The sequence below is a fragment of the Scleropages formosus genome, chromosome 15 (assembly GCF_900964775.1).
Source record: "Scleropages formosus chromosome 15, fSclFor1.1, whole genome shotgun sequence".
NCBI lineage: Eukaryota > Metazoa > Chordata > Actinopteri > Osteoglossiformes > Osteoglossidae > Scleropages > Scleropages formosus.
This window is the reverse complement of record NC_041820.1, coordinates 17,940,163-17,963,492: the sequence shown is the minus strand read 5'-3', so window position 1 is coordinate 17,963,492 and position 23,330 is coordinate 17,940,163. Positions and strand designations below refer to the sequence as shown.

The window sequence follows — 23,330 nt, the reverse complement described above, 5'->3', positions numbered from 1 at the left end:
TATGACAAAGGCAGATGTTGTAGGAGAGCCATATTTTGCAGAGGCCTTAACAGTGAGATTAAAGCAGCAGTGACTCTTTACCAACTGAATCAGCTTTTCTAAAAGCCAGATATTGCATCACTAAGAGAATCTCGACTACCTTCTGAAGTTAAGATTCACTCACCAGTTCTGAGCCATGGGCTCAGTGTGCCTCAGAGGAGTGTGAAGAGGAGCCTGTGTAACACACTGATGGCAGAGGAATTCCTAGCTATAAACATTTGCTTGAAAAAGTGCTCTGAGAATCTGGGGGAAAAAAAAAAAAAGAAATATTCCGGTCTAAAGTGGAAATTCCAGTACTCGCTGAGGACAGAGCAACATCCTCACTCGCTCTGCTCGCATCGTTCAGCCGACTAGCCTGAGTCTGAGACGCCGACCCTACACTCGGCGTCATCATCTCTCTGCGATATCCCCGTCGCCCCAGTCACTGCCTCCACCACGTCCCCACACGCTCGTTAGTGGCGTTTTATTCATGAGGCCAAATAGATGTGAGCGACACGGTCTGTGTAACTGCAAGGCCTGGAAAACGCACCGGTAAGCACAAGGTAGAAAAGTCTCAAAGCTCAACTTGAGATCCCCACAACAGCACCATCGAATAGTTTACTGCAGTAAAACGAAAACCTTCCTGTATCTATTGCACAGCACAGCCCAGCAACGCAGAAATATTAACGCATTGCTTGTTATCACGTAGTGGGAAAAGATTAAACCGGCCTATCTGCGGGGGATTGTGATCGAATTGGTCTCTGCCACGCGGGGCCGAGAGAACCGGGACGACAGGACCCAAGTGTAGAGTCGTACGTCTGGATTCAGGAGATAAGGCAAGCTCTCGGAGTCGGGGACAGGCGAATGGTCGGTCGATCGGAGTCAGAGCGAGGATCCATGGATGAGGTCAGGGGACGAAGCGAAACGTCGGTCGGCCGGCGTTGGATCGAAGATCCGTGGACGTGGTCGGGAAACAAAGTGAAGGGACGGAAACCGGAAGACTAGAACGGGGAACAAGTGTCGAGTGTGCACTGGACGTCACGAAGGAGGGCGGTTGTCTCTGACAAGATTCTGCGAACGTATGGGAGCTGAGGAGGGTCTTTTAAAGGGTGAGCAGTTAGTCAGGTGCTGGACCAGAGTCAGGTGCTGTCGGTTGAGTTGTGGGCGTGGACGTGACAGTCACAAGGCTGTTCCTATTATCTCTCACGTTAACCGCTTTGTCTAGGTCAGGGTGCCAGTGGTGCACACATGCCTTACAGTCACTAATCTAGCTGAAACACATGTCGTTGGACTGTGGGAGGAAACGAGAGCACCCACGGGAAACCCACAAGAACACAGGAGCACGTGCAAATGCCGCACAGCCTGAGCCGGATTCAAACCCATGTCCGAACGACCCAGGTGCCGTGAGACAGCAGCGCTACCTGCGGTGCCACCATGCTGCCGGTGTTACTCGTATCACGATGGAGTATCGCATCTTCTGTGAAAGTCCTTGCAAGCGCTACGCAGTTAATAGAAAGTCCTCAAAAAGCAACCAAAGGCCAGCTTACAGAGAAAGGAGCTCCTAACCCACAACGATCTGCTTACGGACAAAATCGCTGCTACACCGACGGAGGACTTAAGTCGATCGTTTTTCCAAATCGCACTTTTCATTTCCAGTGTTTGGACAACGCGGGAATTTTATTGTTTAGCAGCGAAAGCCGCAGCCCAGGGATCCGAGGCTGAGCCGAATGCACCATTACTGTACTTACTGTTAACAGCTACTTAGCTCCTGGTTTCTCTAATCGCGTCTGACAGCTGCTGCTTCGTGTGTCGGCTGAAGGCCGGGAAACCTGTCAAGGCGTCCAGTGGAGGGAGGGAAAAGGCTGGTGGTGATGGGGTGGGGGGGGGCACTATTCTTAGGCGTCGATGCGAAAGCTGCACGCTACTCACTCCCAGCGGTGCGGCCCGGAGAGCGGAAGATGGGCGTTACGTAACGGCAGCCCTCCGCACTTCTATCCTAAGGCCTGTCGCAGACCCACTGGAGCTTACCTTTGGACCACCCGGCATCGTAAATCCCTCGTTATGTAATCCCACAAGGTAACCCACAGTTCTGTAGCTGCTTCGCTCACTTCTGCTGGTCCTTTGCATTAGGAACTCCAACCGCTCTTGCAGCACCAGCAGAAATTTCCTCCTCATCGTTGCCGAACAACATTTCCAGTACCATTAATAATACATCACTGCCAGGAACTTAAAGATGGCATAAAAGATACCTGGTTATACACAACATGAATGTGTCCCCTTTTGGCACTTGGAATGTATACCGGAGCAAATTTTGTTGCACTATTGAGCAGAGCGCTCGTTCAGCCTTAAATCTTAGAGTCTCCAGCTTTATATGAGGACACATTCTGGCAACAAGACCACTTTGGATTAGGGTAGTAGTTACACCGCATGGTGCCGTTTGCAGCTCTAAAATTGTAGCGCACCACCAGTAAGTACACCAGCACACCGCAAGACCCCCTCTCCAGAAATATCTGCGGACGCCCGAATGGAGAGGACGGCGGAGCGGAGCTATAACTAGTTTCAAAGTGCAGTTCCTGCCCAAAGCCAAAGTGGGAAGTTATTCTAGACCCCCGGGCAGGACTGCTCCTCTGAACATGCATTTTTGATGTTACGTAACCGTTGGTTACCAGGGCCGATACCTCTAGAGGTTACGTAAACTCCGGAGCGCGGTGGGAGCTCGGAGCCTGTCGATTTCGGGCCAACGGAATTCACTTCTGCCCGAGCAAGTGCGGCGAGACACCATCGTCTGGACCCGTGAGCGCGTCGAAGGCAGGCTCGGTCTACCCTGCGGCCTGCGCTTTTTTGTCACTTTAAATCGGAGCTGCCGGTTCGGCGTGTACTCGGTGCGGGTCAGTATCAGGCACTGATTCATTTGTTTTCAGCTGTCCGACAGAGCTACGTACACTATCTTTCGCAGGAATCTGAGTGCGGTAAAGCACAATGTAAACCAGGCACCACTTCTGCGTTTGCCGCAGGTCATGGGCAGACAGTGCTGATGGCGACTGGTGCTGCCTGGGGAATAGGGGGGGGGGGGGTCAGTCTCTGTCAGAGCGTCTCCTTTCTTCTCTTAGCGCTTCGGCTGATTTTCGGTTCTCTTACAGGTCCGGTTAAAGTGACTGCGGTTTTGTTTTGCTTCGGGAAGAGCCTGATGTGTCACTAACGAAAACAGTTGCGGGAGTTACATTAACCACTTTTTACGACTCTCACTGTTAATGGGAAGAACCATCGGGAATTAACAATATTAATGATTAAAGCATGAAGGTTCTCGGTTCTGGCTCCGTTGTGGTGGAAGGACCTCCCCCTCTCACTCAGAACTGCTGAATCTTTATATAAATATAGTAATATATAATAGATTAGGAACCGTCAATATTCAGATAAAGTTTTATGCAGCATTATGTCATGAACATTGGTTCATATGGTGGAAAGAAACTAACTGCACTTACGAATCACACGTGTGCATCTAAGTCTCTCTTCCTGCTAATGTAATAGACAAACTGTATTTTCGCCGAGATGTACACCGCCTTGGAGAAAAGCGTCTGCTGAATGAATACATGTAAATGAAAAATTTTACAAATTTCTCTATGTAATAATAGAAAAACTTGAGAACAAATTCTGAGAAGGCACTAACTAGACGGCTCATTCGTGTTCTTCCTACGTTTCTTTCTTGCCTTAACTGCCTTCTTTTGCATCGTCTTCAGGACACGCTGCTTTTTCGTTCAAGCATTACAGTTTTGTTTCAGTGACACTTCCCATGTATGGATTCGGTGCCCCAAACTGTTTGGATTCACCTGTTCCTGTGAGACTTTATGAGATTCCACTGTTGTTGTGTCATTTCCAAACATGGATTGCACTTCTAACCTGTTAGAATATATATGTTTAGATAAAGGTGACATTTTTCAGGTTTGTCCAGTTTGACGGAAATATATGGAATTTTTGGAAATCAAAGTGAACTGCTGATATGCTTTCAACAAAAATAATGTATTTATCTTCACTGTTAAAGTGGTATTTCAAAGGGAGGATGGTGCGGTGGTGCTCTCTGGTGGGCCTGGGGTTCGAGTCCTGCTTGGGGTGCCTTGCCATGGACTGGCATCCTGTCCTGGGTGTGTCCCCTCCCCCCTCCAGCCTTGTGTTGCCAGGTTAGACTCCGGTCTGCCGTGACCCTGCTTTGGATGAGTGGTTTCTGTGTGTGTGTGTGTGTGTGTGTGTTTCATAGGGCCAATTGTTTAAAGTGCTATGGTTCCTTTTACCCATATTACCGACTTCATTTCATTTTCAGCCAACTCTGCGACTGACCTCACTGAGCGAGTGTCCAGTTCAGACACAAGCTCTTCTCCAGGCTTCTCTTGCCTCTGATGCTCCTGGTTTTACCAGTCTGGAAGGTGGATCTTGCTGCTTTCACAGCACTAAAGCTGCAAGGGCATCCCTGTGCCTGACTACAGGTCACCATTTCTCTTTCACACGAATGAGAAACTGTGACTCATGCGGGATTCTGTTCATTCTTGCCCCTTAGCCTCAGCGTGCGCAGACAGTATATACCCCACCTGCTGCCTTCCACACCGGAGCTGTGGCAAGAATCTACCCCCTCGCACCCCTCTCCGCAGGTCGATTCTTGGGTCACAAAGCCATCCCACCACACACTGAATCAGCAAGTCACACATCACATCAATGAAATGTCCTCTTTGTTTCCATAGTAACAGGACAAATAAAAAGCTAAATGGAGTCATTCGTTAGATACTTAGTTTCCTTAGCAACAATACAAATTAAACAGGGGAGCAGCAGAATACAACATTAAACAGAAGGCCTACTTATCTATTAGTCGCTGTTAGTTTGATGGAAATCCTCCTTCTTATATATATTGCAATAGGAACATCGGAGCATTTTTTTTTTCCCCTTCTGACTGTATTGCAGAACACAGATACAAAGTGGACATCAACAGTTGCACTTGGGATATGTGTTTTCCCTTCCAAAAGCACAGCCCACACAAGGATTAGAGCCAGCCACAGAGACTTTCCTCCCATACATTAATTTATTGTGCTCAGACTCGAGGCCTGTGCTGCTGCAGCGGGACACATCAACGATCATGGTGCAAATGCTACTTCGACGGAAAGAGGAGCACATCGCCCCCCTTTCCACAAGACCGGCACTGTAGGAGTACGCTGTTCGCGGCTGCCTCACCGTAGCGCCCTAGCGAGGCATCGCCGAGCACGTTTGCATGCTTTGGACAAAGGGGATTGTTCACGCGTTCACATGATTGTTCACATGTTGTTCGCACTTGCACTACTGCAAGTGCGTCTCGCTCGCGTCCCACACCGTACATTCGAGGGACTGTGAAACGACGCGGGTCCTGCAGCGACAGCCGGGGACATGCAGGGCGGAGTGCGCGAGAGGGTCTTCCGCGTGCGAGGCAAACTTGAACCAGGTCAGAACGCAGCAGCTATTTTCCACTTGCGTAATTCTGGTTGAAACTTTTAGGGAGCTACAAATGAGTCTGGCACAGTCTGGTTTACTTCGTCAGCTGTCCTCTATACAAAAATACGAGCAGGTGCCGACCGCGGTCTCCATGGGGGGGGGGGCCTCTCCCACTTTGCCTGAGAATACAATCACTTCTCTTCCAGGAGATCAAAAGGAGTTGCATAGTTTGCGACATAAGAAATAAAATGATCAGCAAGGTCAGTCCCGAAGACCTTTCCCGAACAAACTGCTCACTCGCGTCACAATTCCTTGGATGTTACCAGTCCAATGGTTTCCCTAAGCTTTGCTGGTTAGGTGCATTTTTCTAAATTTCCAGAAGATACTTGGAAAATTCATCCTATTTGATGGATCAGAAAAGAGGATGAACGGAGGGCGGTGGGTACTGTTGACCCCACACACACACTACAAAACATCTGTGGCTACATGTGTTTACGCAGCTGTGTGAATGAAGTCATAACAGAAGTAGTAAAATCATTTTCTACCCCTGGTTTTGCTTCACATGGTGCCATGACCTTGGACTAATGAAGAATGATATGTTTACTCATTAAAGGACAACAGCTGCGTAGACGACAATCAGTAGTCCCCTAACTACAGAGAGGGAATATGAAATACGCAGATCTATCTTCTTGTCAGTCCTTATCTTCCCATCCAACGGTGTGGTTTAATGGTCAACGTGCATCTACCCTTCCTCCCTACTGTAGCCGTGTCCGTGAACAACGATGCACACGTCACCAGCAATCGGGCAGCGATCACCCGCTACTAACCCCTTAGGACCAAAGGACTGACCCCATTTCATGCCCAGAACCATGACCATGCAACAAAGAGGTAACATGATATGTGTTTAAATCCTTACAGGAAAACATGTCATACAGATATGACTTTGTCTAAATAGCAGACAAGAAGAGGCAAAGCATTAGGCTCAGACAAAGGATTTCAAAGGACCAAGTTTAGCAAAACATGTACAGAAACCCTGAATTTTCTTTGATTTAAGTAGATTTGTGAATCATTAAAACAATCATATTTGTAGCGATACTGTATAGATCAATAAATTCAATAAATTCCTTTTGCATGCAGTCAACTGCATCATGTACAAGCAATAACTAGAGTTTGTATGTTTCTTTGGCAGGCCAGAATCCAGCTGGACATGCAGACAAATACAGTATTTACATCGCAATTTTTTTTCTGTAAAATAGCTTCGTCCCCCCCCAACCCGCGCCTCTCATTTGTTCGTGGAAGGAACATGTGCAAATAACTTATCAAGTTTTCACTTTAAAACTGGCCCACGTCCTTCTCTGACTCCGGCGTGACTGGCTGGGAGACTGTGAAAATGTCCTGCCGGCTTGTTTTGGTTCGGGGGGCCAAGGCCGGGGGCAGCTGCCTGGGCTCCGAGAGCAGCCTGAGAATCTCGGCTACCTGGGCTTCCAGGGCAGCCAAACGTCCGCCGAGCGTCTGGATGTCGGCTTTCAGCTCCAGCTTGGCTTCCTGCAGGCTGGCGTGCAGGGCCTGCTCGGGGATCGGCTGAAAGGCTTGGCGGCCCTCGGGCGGAGCGGGGCTGCGCGCCTCGCCCGCCTTGTCCAGCCGCAGGTCGCTCTTGGTGATGCCGCTGTCGCAAGAGTCTGTCTTGCGGAGGGAGCTCTTCTTCCCGCCCCCGCTCTCCGCCTCGCAGCCCCTGGCCTCCTCTGAAGGCAGGTCCGCGGAGCCAGTCTTTGGCACGTTACTCCAGCCCTCCGTCCTTTCGTCAGGCGGCGCCATGTTGTTGCGGAGGCGCATCCAGCCACGGCTGCCGGCAGGCTTGCCAGGCGTGGGGCTGTGGGCCTTCAAGCAGCTTGGCTCGCCCGCGCTCAGGCTCGGCTTCAGCTCCAGTATGTCCCGGCTGCTCTGCTTGGCAGCCTCACCCGTCCTGATGTAAGCCAGCGAGTTCTGTATGGGCGTGATCTGCGAGACGGTGACCACGCTGCTGCTGTTGCTGCCGCCGCTGTGAGGGGCGCCATTCTGCATGGGGTGGTGTCCATGTTGCAGTGGGTGGTGTGGGTGAGGGTGAGGGTGAGGGTGCAGCTGGTTCTTCTCTGGCTCCAGTGACGTACAGCCTTGTGAACGCAATTCTTTCTGCTGCTTAAACTTCTGGAAGAGCTTTCTGACCGGATGGTCCACGGGGATGGTCAGCGTCACCTCGTTCTTCTGCCGCTGACGTTCTTCCTCCTCCTTTTTCACGTCGCTGATCTTCCGGAAGATGATCTGTTCGAAGTGGGCAGAAAAGAAATGAGAAAAAAAACTGAACAGTGTGAAAAGGACACACACACAAAAAAAAAAAAAAGGACAGACACTGGAGCTGATGGGTACTGGCCGCTCAAATATTTACCCTCAGTCGGAAGCCAGGGAGCTCAAGGGTCAATACGTCTTCATTTAGAAGAAGCTTCGGCTCATGAAAGACACCTGTGATTCATGTTTGAAAAGGGAGCATGTCTTTTTACAGCGCACCCCCCCCCATCTTATTTCAGGATTACCTACAACTTTCCAGGTTCTAGTGATCAGAGCTCTAAAGAATGAACTTCTCTCTGCTACTTCTGAATATTTTCTCCGATAGTTTTCGGAATGTCAGTTACGGTGTCGTCGGATTAGTTAGTTTTGCCCCCGGGTCGTCCCCAAGTGGGCTGGAAACAGCATTAGCTTTTGCGCAACGTCCACGTCGTGCAGTTTGAGGGCAGTCGGGTTGCGTCACACAAATTCCTCTCCTGATCGATAGTTCGGTCGCGTATTGTATACCCTAACGGAATACTTTGCCTTCGCACTACGTTCACAGTAAATTCACATTACTTTCAGTGAACAAATTTTCTCGTACATTCTTAGCAATTGCTGTTGTCCATATAACATTGTACGATGCCTTGGACAAAGAGGGTAGCTAAATATATATAAAAAAAAAAAACAACAATGATCCATGCTGTACAGTTACTGCCTCCCTTTAGAGATCAAAATATTTCATATACACTTCCAAAGTTCTACATTCTCTGATGGGATGAAAATGCACAACCTTTCAGTGCCAAATCCACAAGCGTGATACGCAAGTGGAAAGTAACCGCTTGTCCACACTGAGCCATTAGGCTCCGCCTCTAACCGCAGGCAGGCTGTGGGGATGCTGATAACTCACGGATCAGCATGTGACACGCCTGTGATGCTGGCAAAGCATCTCCCCACATGCACTGCCTGTAGGGGGGGGCAGCGTTACATTAGACACCCACCCTCCTGCGCCTCCTTCCATTATTGACGATGTGCCTTGCGGGCCTCCAGTGTGCTGCTTCCCGTTTCTGGAACCGGATCTGACAGCTCCACAACACGGCTTTGTGTGCGCGCTTGTATCATAGCTACAGAGGAATATCAGTCATCACTCCTGGCCATCAGCAGATATATGAGTTACCTCTGATTATGCTCTGAGAACCATTCTATTAACACCTTTGGAGGGAACAAAGACACCTGAACAAACGAGCACCGGTGAACGAAGATCAGTCTTGCATGGAACGGCAACGGACGGAGCGGGACACGGCGCTCCATTGTCACCACCTGGCTATCAGCTGGTGTCAGGACCATTTCTTGACTCCGTACCTTTGCCAACACTGTGTCTGACCACAACCGCTAACATCACAGAGATGTGAACCCCGTTCGGAGAACAAGGGCAGAGGAGAGGACTGACCCAACCCCCTATATCGAGCCTCCACTGTACAGACAATGCACTTCTTTGGTTAATGAAAAGGAACGGCTGCTCATTAAAAAGCAATTACTCATCTCCAGCTGGTTGTGTTATACTGAAACCCATTTACCCAATAAACTGATTTAATTGTTTGGGCAGAGTAGATTACAGCTGCTATTTCTCAACAGTGGAAGTCTCTATTGTATCATAATGATATATCTCACTTGTTTGAGGAACAGGCGTCAGCCGTCTCCCCGTTCGCTGCTCTGCAGATATTTGCTTTTCGGAAACGGCGAGAAGCTCTGCAACAGCGCCACGCAGCTGAGCTCCTTCCGCAGTCTTCCGACGAGCCTGCGAGGTGGGCGCGCGCGTCCTGGAAGGAGCCCCGGTGCAAAGTGCTGCTGCAGGCTCTGGTCAAGCTCTCTTGCATGCTCTCAAACGCGCCATGAAACGCTGCACTCTAGTGAAGCAGTGACCTGCAGCATGTGGTCAAGAAGCACTTTTAGATAAAATAGAGTCTTTACAGGAGATGGAGGGAAGGAGCTAAAGTAACACATTTCAAATTAGGTCAATCAGATGAATAATTCTGAACTTAAATCTGCCGTTACTTTGCTCGCAAGCAGCGGGACGTTGATTCAAGGAGTCTCTTGAAGCATTAGCTCGGATGGACACAGCGCATAAGCTTGGGTTCTAAGTGGATGGGTTCTAAAGGAGCTTGGAGGGACGCTGCACCTTGCCACCCGAGTGTCGCTCTGCACGCTGAAGCAACACAGATGGACACACAAAATGCTTGCTCGTCCAAAATGTTCCAATTACGTTCCTATTTTTGCGGCCGCACCTATTACTGTCATATGCCGGATGCGTCGGGAAAGAGAATAGCAGAGGGGGAGGTGAGAACGGATAAGAGATGGGCACGAGTGGGTGGGATGCAACGCCACAGCTAGCTCTCGCCTCACTGACATCCTCTTGGCATCTCGTTTGCCGCAGAAACACGGGCAACCGGGCACCTCGGCTGCGCAGGCAGCTGTCCGTGCTACCCGCAGCCCATCGCTTGGCAGGGGACGGGTCCCGGGGACTTGTCCATGTGCTACGTTCTGGAGCGGACTGGAAAGTGGGACAGTTATTGGAATTACTCACTGACCCAGTTACTTCTTTCTCTGGCCCATGTGCCCATTTTGTACCAGTAATACGCAGGGCAGGAGAAGCTCACCAGTGCTGTGGGTCATCACAGCAGCTGCAAAAGGAGACCTGTTGCGCATTTAAAGAGCAGCTCCGCCGAACCCACAGGAAGACTCGGCCATCGGTCACTAAATTACCCGAGCACCACGAACGAAATTCTTTACATGGGCAGACCGGTTTGCCCCTCCTCCCACTTCCTAATCAATAACTTCAATCAGATCATTCAATGAATTACATCACTTGACAAATTCATTGGCCTTCTCGGTATTTTGTGCAACTAGGGATAAAGATGAAAGTAACCTTTGTTATTATTATGCACAACTATCCAAGCAAAGGCTTTTATCCAGTGACTTACTCCATATAGCTCACTTCTATTTTTGGAAACAGGTTTAGATTCAACTTTAGACTGTCTAATGAAGCAGTTCAGGTTGGTAAGTGTGCTTTCGACTTCCTTCATTAGCTCCTTCTGATATTCTCAAGTTCCCAAAATACAGATCACAGAAAAATATAAAGGACTGGCCCTAGGGGGGTGAGGTAGAGTGAGCAGAGCTCTGTACAGAGCACTCAGATCCACCTTCAGCTTTTCTCTGTTATACTGCTGTCCTTTCCTGGGGGTCCCTTGTCTAGCCAAGTGCCCTGTTTTTCCAGGATAGACTCTGGGCCACCTGACTGATTTAGAAAGTGTGCTGCAGTGCCTGGTGAGCATGGGGGGGCACCTTAAATTTAGTTCCAGAAACAATGACAAATCTATCTTTCATTTGTAGGGCGACACAGAGCGAGGAGATATGGTGGCAGCACCAAGGACAGCTCCCTAGCTCCAGGCCCCTCAGCTCAAACCAAGAGCAGCGAGGGAAGGTAGGGTAGGGGAGACCGAGCTAAATCTTCGAGGAGTTAAGACCCTCTGTTCAATCCCCTTGCCAGATTTCACAGGACAACTGCAGAGATCACAGCGGTTGTAGCTGGTCAGTGATCAGCAACAGGGGGTCGGATGCAGCAAAATGGCACATCTAGAGGCCCCGCTAAAACAACCGAAGGATGGATGGGTTACTGAGACAGGATGGGATCCAGCCGACTCTGCAAGGAGGCCGTCAGCCACACATCCTAACCGGATTTTCGTTGCGTTTTGACCCTTCAGGATGTTGGGACTGTTTTCGCTTCCCCCTTTGCTGTGGGTTACAACGCTTGTAAAGGACCAGCGGTTACTGCCCTTAAATAAGAACCTGAGCCCAAGAGGCTTTTTGGGACTGCTGGACTCTGCACTTTGTGGTCTTGGCTCTCCTGCGTTTGTCTCTCGCACTTCACATCACTGGACACGAATGCAAACAGTATTGAACAGCATCTCTGAGGGTTTCCCTCTCATTGTACTTCTGTTTGACAAATAAACTGAACGAATGTACATGACTACCTATTTCATGTCAATAAGATTGTACTGGAGTGATTCTACAGTTTAAAACGCACAACTGCAATACCAAAGCAACAGTTACTTGAAAACCCATAAAGAACCAGCAAACACGCAATCTGATGAAATTACATTTTCTTGGACCACTACGATCTGCACCACTTTGTAGTAACAACCGAGTTAATTTTTTGTGCAAGTGGTATTGCTCCTTAATTGCGCCATATCTCATACGCTGGTGCAGTCATGGTGAAGCGAAGGTAGGTTTGGGCTCCGACGGGGCAAGGAAAAACGCGGAAGCTGTATCTAACGTAACGTTTATTGAAACACCAACACAGAGCAAGAGGTATAAGCAAGTACCCAAGGAAAGATTTCTCTCAGTCTTAAGAACCCTCTTTCCTTAAGGATCCGCACCTCAAGCCAGGTTGTCACATCAACCATCTGGTGCTCACCCCCTTCCCGTACAACATAGATCCCTCTATGGATGCAGACGTTTACATTTCCCAGGAACCCCTGTGAACAATCAACTGTTCACAATGCTCCCGCTCAAAGACAGCATCCTTCGGTAATGCAGGTCGCTACAATATCAATTTGTCATGAAAATACAAAACCTATGAATCACTGCAGTGTCATAAAAAAAATAGAGAACAGACTGAAACACGCTTTAGTGTCTGTAGAATGCAGACTTCTTTGGTACCACCATCTACATTTAAGTTCACAGCCATTCAAAAAAAAAAAAATAAAATAGAAGTCTGCACACACGCAGTCACGCGGAACACAGGGAATCCAAGTGCAGAGTCGTTCATTAGACATTGAGGGAAGAGGCAAGGTCTCGGAACCAGGGACAGGCGAAGGGTCGGTCGATCGGCGAACGGGACAGGAACGAGGATCCGTGGACGTGGTCGGAGAACGAAGCAAGGAGCCAAAAAAAAACCGGAGCTCGTGAACAGAGAATAGAGCAAGTGTGTGTGCGAAGTAACGCGAGGAAGGGCGGTTGTCCCAAACGAGATTCCGCAGCGGTACGGGAGCTGAAGAGGGTCTTTATAGGATGAGTGATTACTCATGAGCTAGTGCGGAGTCAGGTGTTGTTGCTTGTGTTGTGGGCGTGACACACACACACACACACACACACACACACACACACACACACACCTACCTACAACTGCTTGTCCCGAGCGGGGTCGCGGCAAACCGGAGCCTAACCTGGCAACACAGGGCGCAAGGCTGGATGGGGAGGGGACACACCCAGGACGGGATTCCAGTCTGTCACAAGGCACCCCAAGCAGGGCTCGAACCCCAGACCTCCCACACAGCGGGCCCCGGCCAAACCCCTTGCTTTTAATTGTAATTAAAAGAATTTAATTACAATTTTGCATCCATTCATCCATGAATTTCTTGCAAGATATAAATACACACTTAACACATTAACCCTGCCCATCCTATAATCACGGCACATGGTTAATAAAGTAATAACATTAATTAGATTTACCGAGAAGCATTATGTGGACAAATGATCTGATATTTGTTTCAGGCCAAAGGCATTCTGAGCTGTCATCTTGATGGGAGCAGTTCAGGAATGTGTGCAACTGCTGTGAAAGGCCATTAATAACTGTGAAGCACTTTTGTCTTAGCAGCTTTTTTAAAGGTCACCAGCGCTTAAAATTTCATGAGCAATGTTTACTAGTCGAGAAAGTTTACCTGTGCACTGCACTTTGAGGTTGCCTTACCGCACAGATACGTTGAATATCAGGAAGCTTAATGACATTCTGAACATAAACTCCATCCAGCTGGTTCATCCAAAACAACCGGTTTGCCCTTTCGGAAATGGTAGGATGCCGTCAGCATAACTTCATTTACCTCTCAAAGAACTAGAGCACCTTCAACCCATGTAACAGGTTCCCAGTACAATGAAAATAAAATCACTATAATGGCTTGGGGAAATGCACACCTTTTTCCGCAGAAAGGACTTACAAATTCAGAACGGCAGCATTTTTGCCTACAAATTCATTTAATTATAACTATGTTTAGCATAAGAGAACACGGGAGAACAACATCTGATCACACTGACAGTCCACCAGAGTAATAAGACATTTCAGGGAAGGAAATAACCCTGTTAAGCGAGGGATGAGTGCACAGTGCAACCGTTGAAACTGTCAACTATTTCCTCTGGTTGATCTTCAAGCTGAGATGAATGCAGGTCATTTATTTACATTTATTCATTCAGCAGACGCTTTTCTCCAAAGCGATGTAAATCTCAGAGACGAATACAATGTGTGCATTACATTACCAGAGAGAGAGACTTGGATGGAGATGTGTGATTCTGAAGGACAGATAGTTCCTTTCCATCGTTTGCAGCAATGTTCATCACACGTAATTTCTTCAATTTCGATGAGGCATTTGAATGACCATTTATTAAGAGCTCATATGCTCAAAGTATCTGATCAAGTTTGCATGTGTGATATGAATTAGTTTGTCTGAAGCAGAAACTAATGGTGTGAGCACATCTTTGTGAGGTCCCCACATTAAGGAAAATGTTAAGATGCTATTCTGAGGGCTTTAAGTGAGAATAAACACCCATGACTTCCATTCTACTCGCCTTGATTTTCAAAAGCCAATGCAATATGATGGGCACATGCATTGTAATAAATGCTAAGAAAAAAGATGAGTATGTAAAAATAAATAGAAAATACACATTTATATAGCACACATTTACAGGGGGGGCGCAGTGGGTTTTGAGCGGGTCCTGCTGTCCGGTGGTTTTGGGGTTTGAGTCCCGCTTGGGGTGCCTTGCGATGGACTGGTGTCCCGTCCTGGGTGCGTCCCCTCCCCCTCCAGCCCTTCGCCCTGTTTTGCCGGGTTAGGCTCCGGCTCTTCGCGACCCCACTTGGGACAAGCGGTTTCAGAAGATCTGTACGTGCATTTATATAGCTGGAAAAGAATTACTGGCATGACAGTTTCTGAGAGAACTGCATCCTCGTCATGTCCACACCCGCACCGCAATTGACAGCACCTGACGCCGATCAAGCACCCGATGACAATTAGAGCACCTGGCTTTTAAAGACCCTCCTCAGCTTCTTTGCACTCGTGGAATAAGTAAGACAACTGCCCCCTTTGCGGTCATGTGCTGGTCTCCTTCATTCCTAGTCCCAGTTCTTTGTTCCCCGGCTTCTGACCATTCGCCTCGTCTCCCGACCACGTCCACAGATCCTCGTTCCCACTCTGACCGCCGATCGACCGACTCTTCGCCCGTCCCCAACAAACGAGAACTCTGACCCCTCGGTTCTTGACAAACGATCCTGCACTCGGGTCCATCCGTCCCCACGTCCTCTGTTCCGCGTGACACCTCCATTTTACTTTGTGCTTCTGCTCAAACCGCAAGAGGTGCAAATTATGTTTTATTGAAAAAATATAATTACTAAAATTCTTCCTTTGCATTTAACAAGCACAAAACATAACTAAAGGCTAAAAATTACATAATTTACTTTCCAGCTTCTTAAACACGGATATTGTGCTTGACATAAAAACAGAGCTGTGTGAACATTAATGAAAATAGGAAAAAAACAAGGTAAAATTCATTTGAGCTGCATAACCCATCAGGACTCAGTGCAATATGTGGTTTAACATGAGCATCATGATGTTACTGCCACCTCTGATAACTGTTCTTCACTTTACAGGCAAGTCCCATTCCATGGGCATTCATTACACGAACATTCACTTATCCTGATTTCAAGGATTGTTCCCTTCATTCCTATGCCAGGATAGCATCCCACTTACGTATACTTTTCATTTCTGAAGTGTTCCCAAATTGGTAAAACTTCTGAGCAGATGAACTGAATGAACATCCACTCAGAGCAGTTACTAATCCGAGCAGATGCCATCTCCGTTACTGTTTGTGTGAAACACTGCATTAGGTCTTGTGTGCATCTTATTTTCATTTGTTCATTTTTCTGCTTTATTTGGATTTACATTTATTCATTTAGCAGACGCTTTTGTCCAAAGCAACGTACAACTCAGTAAAAGAACAACTTATGCATTACATTAAGAGAAAGAGACACAGTTGCAGAGATGTGACTCAAGTAAACCTAGTTTGTTACCTACCACTGGCTGCACTGAGGTTCATCGTTCAAGTAGGTGCATAAAACACAGGATAGACAAATCATGATACCATCCTACCCTTTTTTTTTTAAAAAATAATATTAAGATATACAAGCAAATACAATGCCGGAGTAGTGGCTGATAAAAGGCTTTGTCTTGTGATGCTCATGAAGTTACGGTGCATGAACATTTACACCGTACATGAGCTGGAGAGATCTTGGGCGAAATGGGTCCGGAAAAGGTGAGTTTTCAGACCCTTCTTGAATGTAGACAGTTTCCGCAGTTCTGAGCGAGAGGGGAAGGTCGTTCCACCACAATGGAGCCAGAACCGAGAACCTCCGTGCTTTACCTTTTATGTGTGAGACCACCAAGCGAGCAGAAGTAGACAAGCGAAGGGGTCTAGCTGGGGTGTAGCGGTTGATCAAGACCTGTAAATAGCTGGGAGCAGTTCTATTGATGCATTTGTAGACAGTTACCAGGGTCTTGAATTTGATTTGGGCAGCTATAGGGAGCCAGTCCAGAGAGATTTAACTCATTGCATGTCCAAATAAAGAAAAAGTTTAAGACAGTATTGACAAAAATTAAAACGCGGAAAGAAATCCTCTTAACTAGTCTGGGTAGAGTCAGACTGAACAGAATGCATGAGGATGGGGAAGAAACAATGAACGTCAGAACAGTACCCAGAAAGTATCTGCTTAATCTTTAGCCTCTGTGTTCGGCGATCGGAACACGGCACTGAGCAATTGTCAGAATGCCCACGATCGTGAACACACGCACCATGCATGCCGGAGCTTTCAAACTGGTCTGAGACACAGTTTGACTGCGAATCCCTGGCGATGATCACCAGGTTGTAATAATGAAAGCGAGAGGAAGAAAAGCAATGAGGAGGAGAAGGAAAACATCCTCACTTGTGCCGTTTACAGCTCAGCTCTGATGGGATCAATGGAGTTCGTAGAGGTTTGTACAGTGATGCGGAGAGCACAAGGGGAGCACAACCCCAGATGGGGCAATTCAACCTCCAGGGATGGGAGAAAGAGCACCGTTACCCAAAATTCTGCAGCAAGAGCGCCGATCCTTACCTTTTCCCCGTTTGCTAAAACGCAGTTGCTTCTTTGGCATGCAAGCTACTCAGAAAAACTAATGCGTTTTCTCTTGTACACATTATTAGCGAAGACCCAAGATGCCCCAGGGTGCATTTTAATTACATCTTACTTATATGCATAAATAATTCACTTTCATGCTCCCTAGAACAAAAATCGTTTGTCGTGCCTCTTTTCCCATCGGTTTTTTTTCCCCCCCCATCACTCTTCCACGTCATCCAAGGTGTATCCAAGTCTGTTGGCTTTACAAACTATTCTGACTTCAGCCACTTCCATAAAATTAAATCGCTACACCTAGGAAATGCTCAGTTACCTGGCCTGAAACTGAGCCCCACCTGCAAAAGCAACAAGAAGAGGAAATCAACAGCATCTCTATCAATCCCGAACCCAGTCTGTAAATGTACCCCCTACGCTACGAGAGTCCTGGAAGACGCTTCAGCAAGACTCCAGAAACAGTGGCAAGCAAAAGCCTCCCGCTTTTCTTTGTAACCCGGGAAAGGGATTACAAATGAGCAACAGTCGCTGCTCACCTCCCTGGAGAGTCTCCCATGTAACTTTAAACAGTTGGGAATCGCCTGAGCTCTTTCGCTTTGGTACACCAGCTTGCCTTACCACTGTAAACGGCATGGGTGTTTACAAAATGTGCCATACCCCCTACCAAACTCATTCGCGCTCATTTTCAAAACTGATGAAACGCATAAAATCAGCAGTTCTTTCCCAGTAATTAGTGCAAGTAATACACAGTAATGCTCACGTGCAGATGCATATTCAGTGTTTTATATAACTGTTAGCTTTAAGACACATTAGTTAAATCTATGATTAACAAGATGTTATAGATACACCATACATAAATATATACATAATACAGAAACGTGGCAGCATGGTGGCACAGCGAGTAGCGCTGCTGTCTCACAGCAGCTGGGTGGTGTGAGAGAATGTGGGTTTGATCCCCGCTGGGTCTGTGTAGAGTTTGCATGTTCTCTCCATTTCTGCGCGGGTTTGCTCTGGGCGCTCTGGTTTCTTCCCACAGTCCGAAGACATGCTGTTCTGGTTCACCCATAGCGTGTGTGAGTGACAGAGAGAGTGTGTTCCACTGAGGTATGGATGAGTGACCCAGTGTAAGTACTGTATCTAGCAGTGTAAGTCACCGCGGTGAATAAGGTGTGTGGGCTCATAACACTACATAGAGTTCACTGGAAGTCGCTTTGGAGAAAAGCATCTGCTAAGTGAATAAATGTAATACAGGATATTTCTACAGCTTCAGTGTCAGAAGCAAATTCACCATGGGACTGAATAAGCTTCCCCATGGAGATCATTAACATCGTATTGTGTCATGTACTTCGTACATGTCCATCTGTATTTCTGTCTGTTTGCGTATTTGCTCCTGGCTGTGGTCCACTGCTTTCCTCTTATAGACCCAAGATACTTGCACTGGCCGCTGCGTCACTGAGAAACAGGCCCCGGGCAGAACTTCGTGAGAACACAGGCCGTGCATGTATGCTGCGGAGGAGGGTGGCGATCGGCTGAACAGAGTTGGCCGACGGTCTGCAGACTGTAACCCGTGTCTGTATGCCCTGGCCCAGGCCAACTGTACAGGCAGCCTTTGTCCAGAGGCCCCAGAGAGTAGGCTACTCATTGGGGACCCCATCTGCTAAATTATCCTCCCTGCCCTCAGTACCATCTCCACCACACAGACTGCCTCTGTGATCAGGCCTGTCGCTTCCCTCCCTCAGGTGTTTGCTGCCAGGTAGAGAGTCCCCGATTCGCTACCATGTGGCTGCCTAATGGTCCTTTCCTTCTCGGAAGGCCTTATGATTACAAGGCATGCAGAGAGCTGAAGGAAAACAGCTATTGTTGTCTCATACGTAACACAATTTAATAATTTAGCTGACACTTTTCTCCAAAGCAACTTACAGTCTCTTACCTTAAACTGCTCCAGTAAGTGTTACCCTACTGTAAATGGGTGGGCCCCTTTCTCAAGGGCATTACAGAAGGAGGGGGATTCAAAAACAGGTCATTCAAATGCCAGGCAATGTTCTAACCACTACACTACTGCCCTACCATATAGGTCTGATACACAGTTGTACATTTATTCACTTAGCAGACACTTTTCTCCAAAGCGACTTCCAATGAACTCTACGTAGTGTTACCAGCCCACACAACTTATTCACCGTGGTGACTTACACTGCTAGATACACTACCTACAATGGGTCACTCATCCATACATCAGTGGAACACACTCTCTCTGTCACTCACACATTACAGGGAACCTGAACAGCATGTCTTTGGAGTGTGGGAGGAAACCAGAGCACCCGGAGGAAACCCACACAGACACGGGGAGAACATGCAAACTCCACACAGACCCAGCAGGGATCAAACCCACATCCTCTCACACTACTCAGGTGCTGTGAGACAGCAGCATTACTCGCCGTGCCACCCCAATGATACAATTTGTTCAGTTTGGGAACACCCATTACCTCCTTTCTTATTATGATTAATACAATATTATCTGTTAATGTACCCAGCCACTTTGTTGTGAGCTCACTGCATCGCCAGGGGCAAGCCAAACAGTCCCTGGCCGTGTGTGTTTAACAGAAACGGGATATAGGATTACCGTGAACATCCTGGGAGGCCATGGGGCAGTGCTGCGGCTCACTCTCTGCGGCAGACGCAGATGTCTACCTCCTCTCAAGGCGGCAAGTCAGCCGTGCTGCACGGCAGCTGCTGCTAGCACCACGTAAGGGACCGTGTGTCTGTCTGCAAGTTATTAACTCGCTCTCCTCATCCACCTGCTCTGGAAAAACAGTCGGCCACCTGTCTTCCTGCGTTGGGTTATAGACGTAAGAGCAGATGCTTCCAGACTGCAGTTCCGTGAGGAATATTGCAGCACGCAGCTGAGAGAACTAATGTATAACGTTTGAAAGGAACACCGCAAGTTAACCACCCCAATCAAACAGACAATCATCCGTTACTGTAAGCATTAAGCCGTTTGTGTTAAATATTCAAATAGCCATTGATCCTGAAAACCTTGTAGAGCAGAGAACAAAAAAAATTATTTTTTATTCTTGCTAACGAAAGCTGATAGCACAATACCAAATGTGTGAATCTTTGGATTTATTGTTCAAAAAAAAAAAAAAAAAAAAAAAAATCTGTTCTTCCCCTCTTTGGCATTTGTGATTGATCAAAAGAATACATTAAATTAACTGTAAGAAAGACACACAAAAGAACGAACAAGAAGCTATTTCACACCGACTGATCTGCAAAGGTGAAAATTCCCTTAGAAAATTACGGTGGCACAGCAAATAGCGCTGCTGTCTCACGGTGCTTGGGTGGTGTGCGAGGATGTGGGTTCGATCCCTGCTCAGTCTGTGTGGAGTTTGCCTGTTCTCCCTGTGTGTATTTCCTCCGGGTGCTCTGGTTTCCTCCCACAGTCCAAAGACATGCTGTCCCGGTTCACCCGTAGTGTGCGAGTGAGAGAGAGTGTTCCACTGATGTATGGATTCTATCTAGCAGTGTAACTTACCGTGGTGAATAAGGGGTGTGGGCTGGTAACACTACATAAAGTTCATTGGAAGTTGCTTTGGAGAAAAGCATCTGCTAAAGAAATGTAAAATACCTTTATTTGCAAACGATGCTGCAAGTTGAATCTTAGTTTTACTTTCCAGTAATTTGTTATGTCCAATTCTTCGAACAGGCAGAAAAGTCCTGCTGTGTCTCACTTACTTAAAACTCTAATCCTCCAATTAAAGTGCTCATTCATTTGGAAGGTCGCAGGAAGCAGCTGAAGAACGGAGAGTGGTCTCCGAGGTTACGAGTCCCCCGGGAAGCCACGCACTCGACACCGACGGGAACATCGTGATCGAAAAATCTGTTCTCTGCACGGTTTCCCACGCTACAGTCACCGCTCTGGGTAACAGCCCGGTCCGTCTCCACACGAAATCATTTCCAGAATATTACGTAGAGAAAAATCCTGCGTGTTGGTTACAGAAGAAATCGTGGACAGTGAAAACGGAGGAGAATCTCGAGGGTCTGTAACACCAAGCGCGGTGCTGAAGTTGATGGAGCTGTTGGGGGGGAGAAAGGGAAAAGAAATGGCACATTGGCCCAAGAGGTGGTCCTACATGAGCTTCATACTTGGAGCTGCACTGCCTTCCTGCAAGAACCCTTGTTCCCCGCGAAAGCGGTAGTATTTCCACCAGATGTGTGGACATCGCACGACCAGGGAGTGAACAACTAGTCCCTCTGAGCTAACATACTGCAGGCTGTCTTTGTTGCTTCCTTATTTTATGACTGACCTCTTTTAGGACCTCCTGAAGAAACCAGCGCTGCCGCGTTACGGTTCTGGAACCTCACCAAGAAACTAGGTCAGCTATCTTCCAGCTCCATCGATTCATTATTTAAAATAAAGCGGTGGAGAAAACTAGTCTTTCTGCATCGCTGAATTTACCCACCTCATCCCCTCCTTCTGGCTGTTCCTCCGTTACCGAGTCCGCCTCTTTCTCTCTCGTCTTTTTCGGCCCACTTACAAATACACGGTCCGCCTGCAGCGCGTCTTGCGGTTCATCCCTACTGCAATCACCCAGCTTCAAGGCACACGCACGGAAACGTAGCGCGGCGCAGCAGTACCGCGGGAGTGCCGCGCTTTTATCGGGATTTTTGGAGAAGGAGCTCTGTATTCCCTTGCCTAATTCCAGCGGGTATAATAATCAGTGAACTGCATCCTACTGTGTAATTAATACAACCAAAATCACAAATGGGGCAAAAACATTGTGCTTAGTTTCTAGAAGAAAAAGAAGCAGGACTCCCTAAAGGGGTTAGTCTTTTATGCAATGTATGGAGTGTACATAAAAGACAAATTCACTGTCACAGACTGAGCTGTGACAGGCAAGTTGGTTCCAAGGAATCAGCAAGATGCCGGCAAAGTACCGTCAATGTAACGCTGAACCTTGTTGCTGTCGCCTGTCACATGTATTTTATCTTGTATTGTTATATTGTTTGTTCTGGTTTTGTATTCCATTTAACACTGTTTGTTTGAACTAGATTGGGTGCCGGGAAAGGCCTACCGGTATCTGTCTGGTTGTCATTAATTAATATTTCTTTTATAAAGATATGGCAGGTATATGTACTGTTGTGGAGAGTGAATGTATTTATTGTTTTTAGAAGAACATTTCTGTAGACTTTTTCCTTACCATGTAGCTGTCTGGTGTTCTGTTGTGTTTGGTGCCTTGTGTTGGAAATCCGATGGAGTGAACTATTTGGGGTATATCTAGGGGGGAGTCCTTGGGCACAACCAACTAGGCAGGGGTGTTTTACTGTGTAGTGTGAAATGTTTTTATAAGATGTATGTAGGGATTTTTATAGTAAAAAATGTTTAGTATTGTTTGTATGTTTTAGTATTTATTTTAGATGTAATTTTGGGGGAAATGTATTTTGAAATAAATTGAGGCTGTTATGGTATAATCAGGGGGCGGAGCTATTACTATATAGGTTTGTATTAGGGCACTAGTGAGGGAGTTGGATGCAAACTTATGTAGACACTCTCATGCAGTGAATAGGAGAGTTATGCATTAATGTTGATATAAGGGGTTAAGCCCATGGCTCATTGGCCTCATGTTTTTTTTTTTTTTTTTTTTTTTATAACTTAATGTTTGTTTTGTACTTGGTTGAGGGTAATGTGTTTTGAAGAATACTTTTTAGTAAAGGAAAATAAACCTTTTGGTCCACTATTTCAATTCTCCACTGCTGCTTCCATCCGTCGTCCATACCCTCACATTCACCATCTAGTGATGCGATACAGGAAAGTACACATTTACTCATACCACCACTCCTCTTGGTGTGTAGCCAAGGTAATGATGACGGTACCAGAGCTGCTCCATGACAGTATTACAAGAGCCCGGGAAGAAGCACTTTCTCTTTTCAACTACGTTAATGCACTTAAGGAGCCGTCAAGCACAGAAAGAGCGTGGCAGCTGAATCATCCCCCTTAATTGGGGGAAGAAGTTGTTACTTGACGGCAACTGGAGAACATAGCTTGAACAAACGCAATGCGAGATGGTGGATAGAGCACCCACGAAGTTATGGATATGGAACTTATGCATCTCCAGCGTGCATGCTGTCACAGACCGCAAAGACAATGCCAAAAAAAAAAAAGACCACTTTCCTCACCTTGAAACCCAAGGATGGAGTGTTTCCATCAGGGTCAGGGGACCTGGAGCTCAAGTGTCACGTATGAAAATCACACAGGCAAAGGACACATCTACTGTGTGCCCTTCCACCATCAATCACTGCTCCACTGTACCCTCTGGACTACTAGTTAGCCCCTTATAGCCTTTTCACCACATGGCTTACC

At 47.3% G+C, this 23,330-nt stretch overlaps 1 protein-coding gene across 2 annotated transcripts in view; it reads right to left on the bottom strand.

The window, feature by feature from the left end:
* Positions 1 to 6,734: 6,734 nt before the first annotated feature.
* The window catches only part of kcnh5b (potassium voltage-gated channel, subfamily H (eag-related), member 5b), a 59,809-nt gene continuing 43,213 nt past the window's right edge, over positions 6,735 to 23,330 (bottom strand). For both annotated transcript variants that reach the window (XM_029258520.1, XM_029258521.1), the window contains one exon: positions 6,735 to 7,764. In XM_029258520.1, coding sequence (XP_029114353.1) covers positions 6,799 to 7,764 — 966 coding nt within the window. In that variant the 3' untranslated portion in view covers positions 6,735 to 6,798. The remainder of the gene's footprint in view (positions 7,765 to 23,330) is intronic.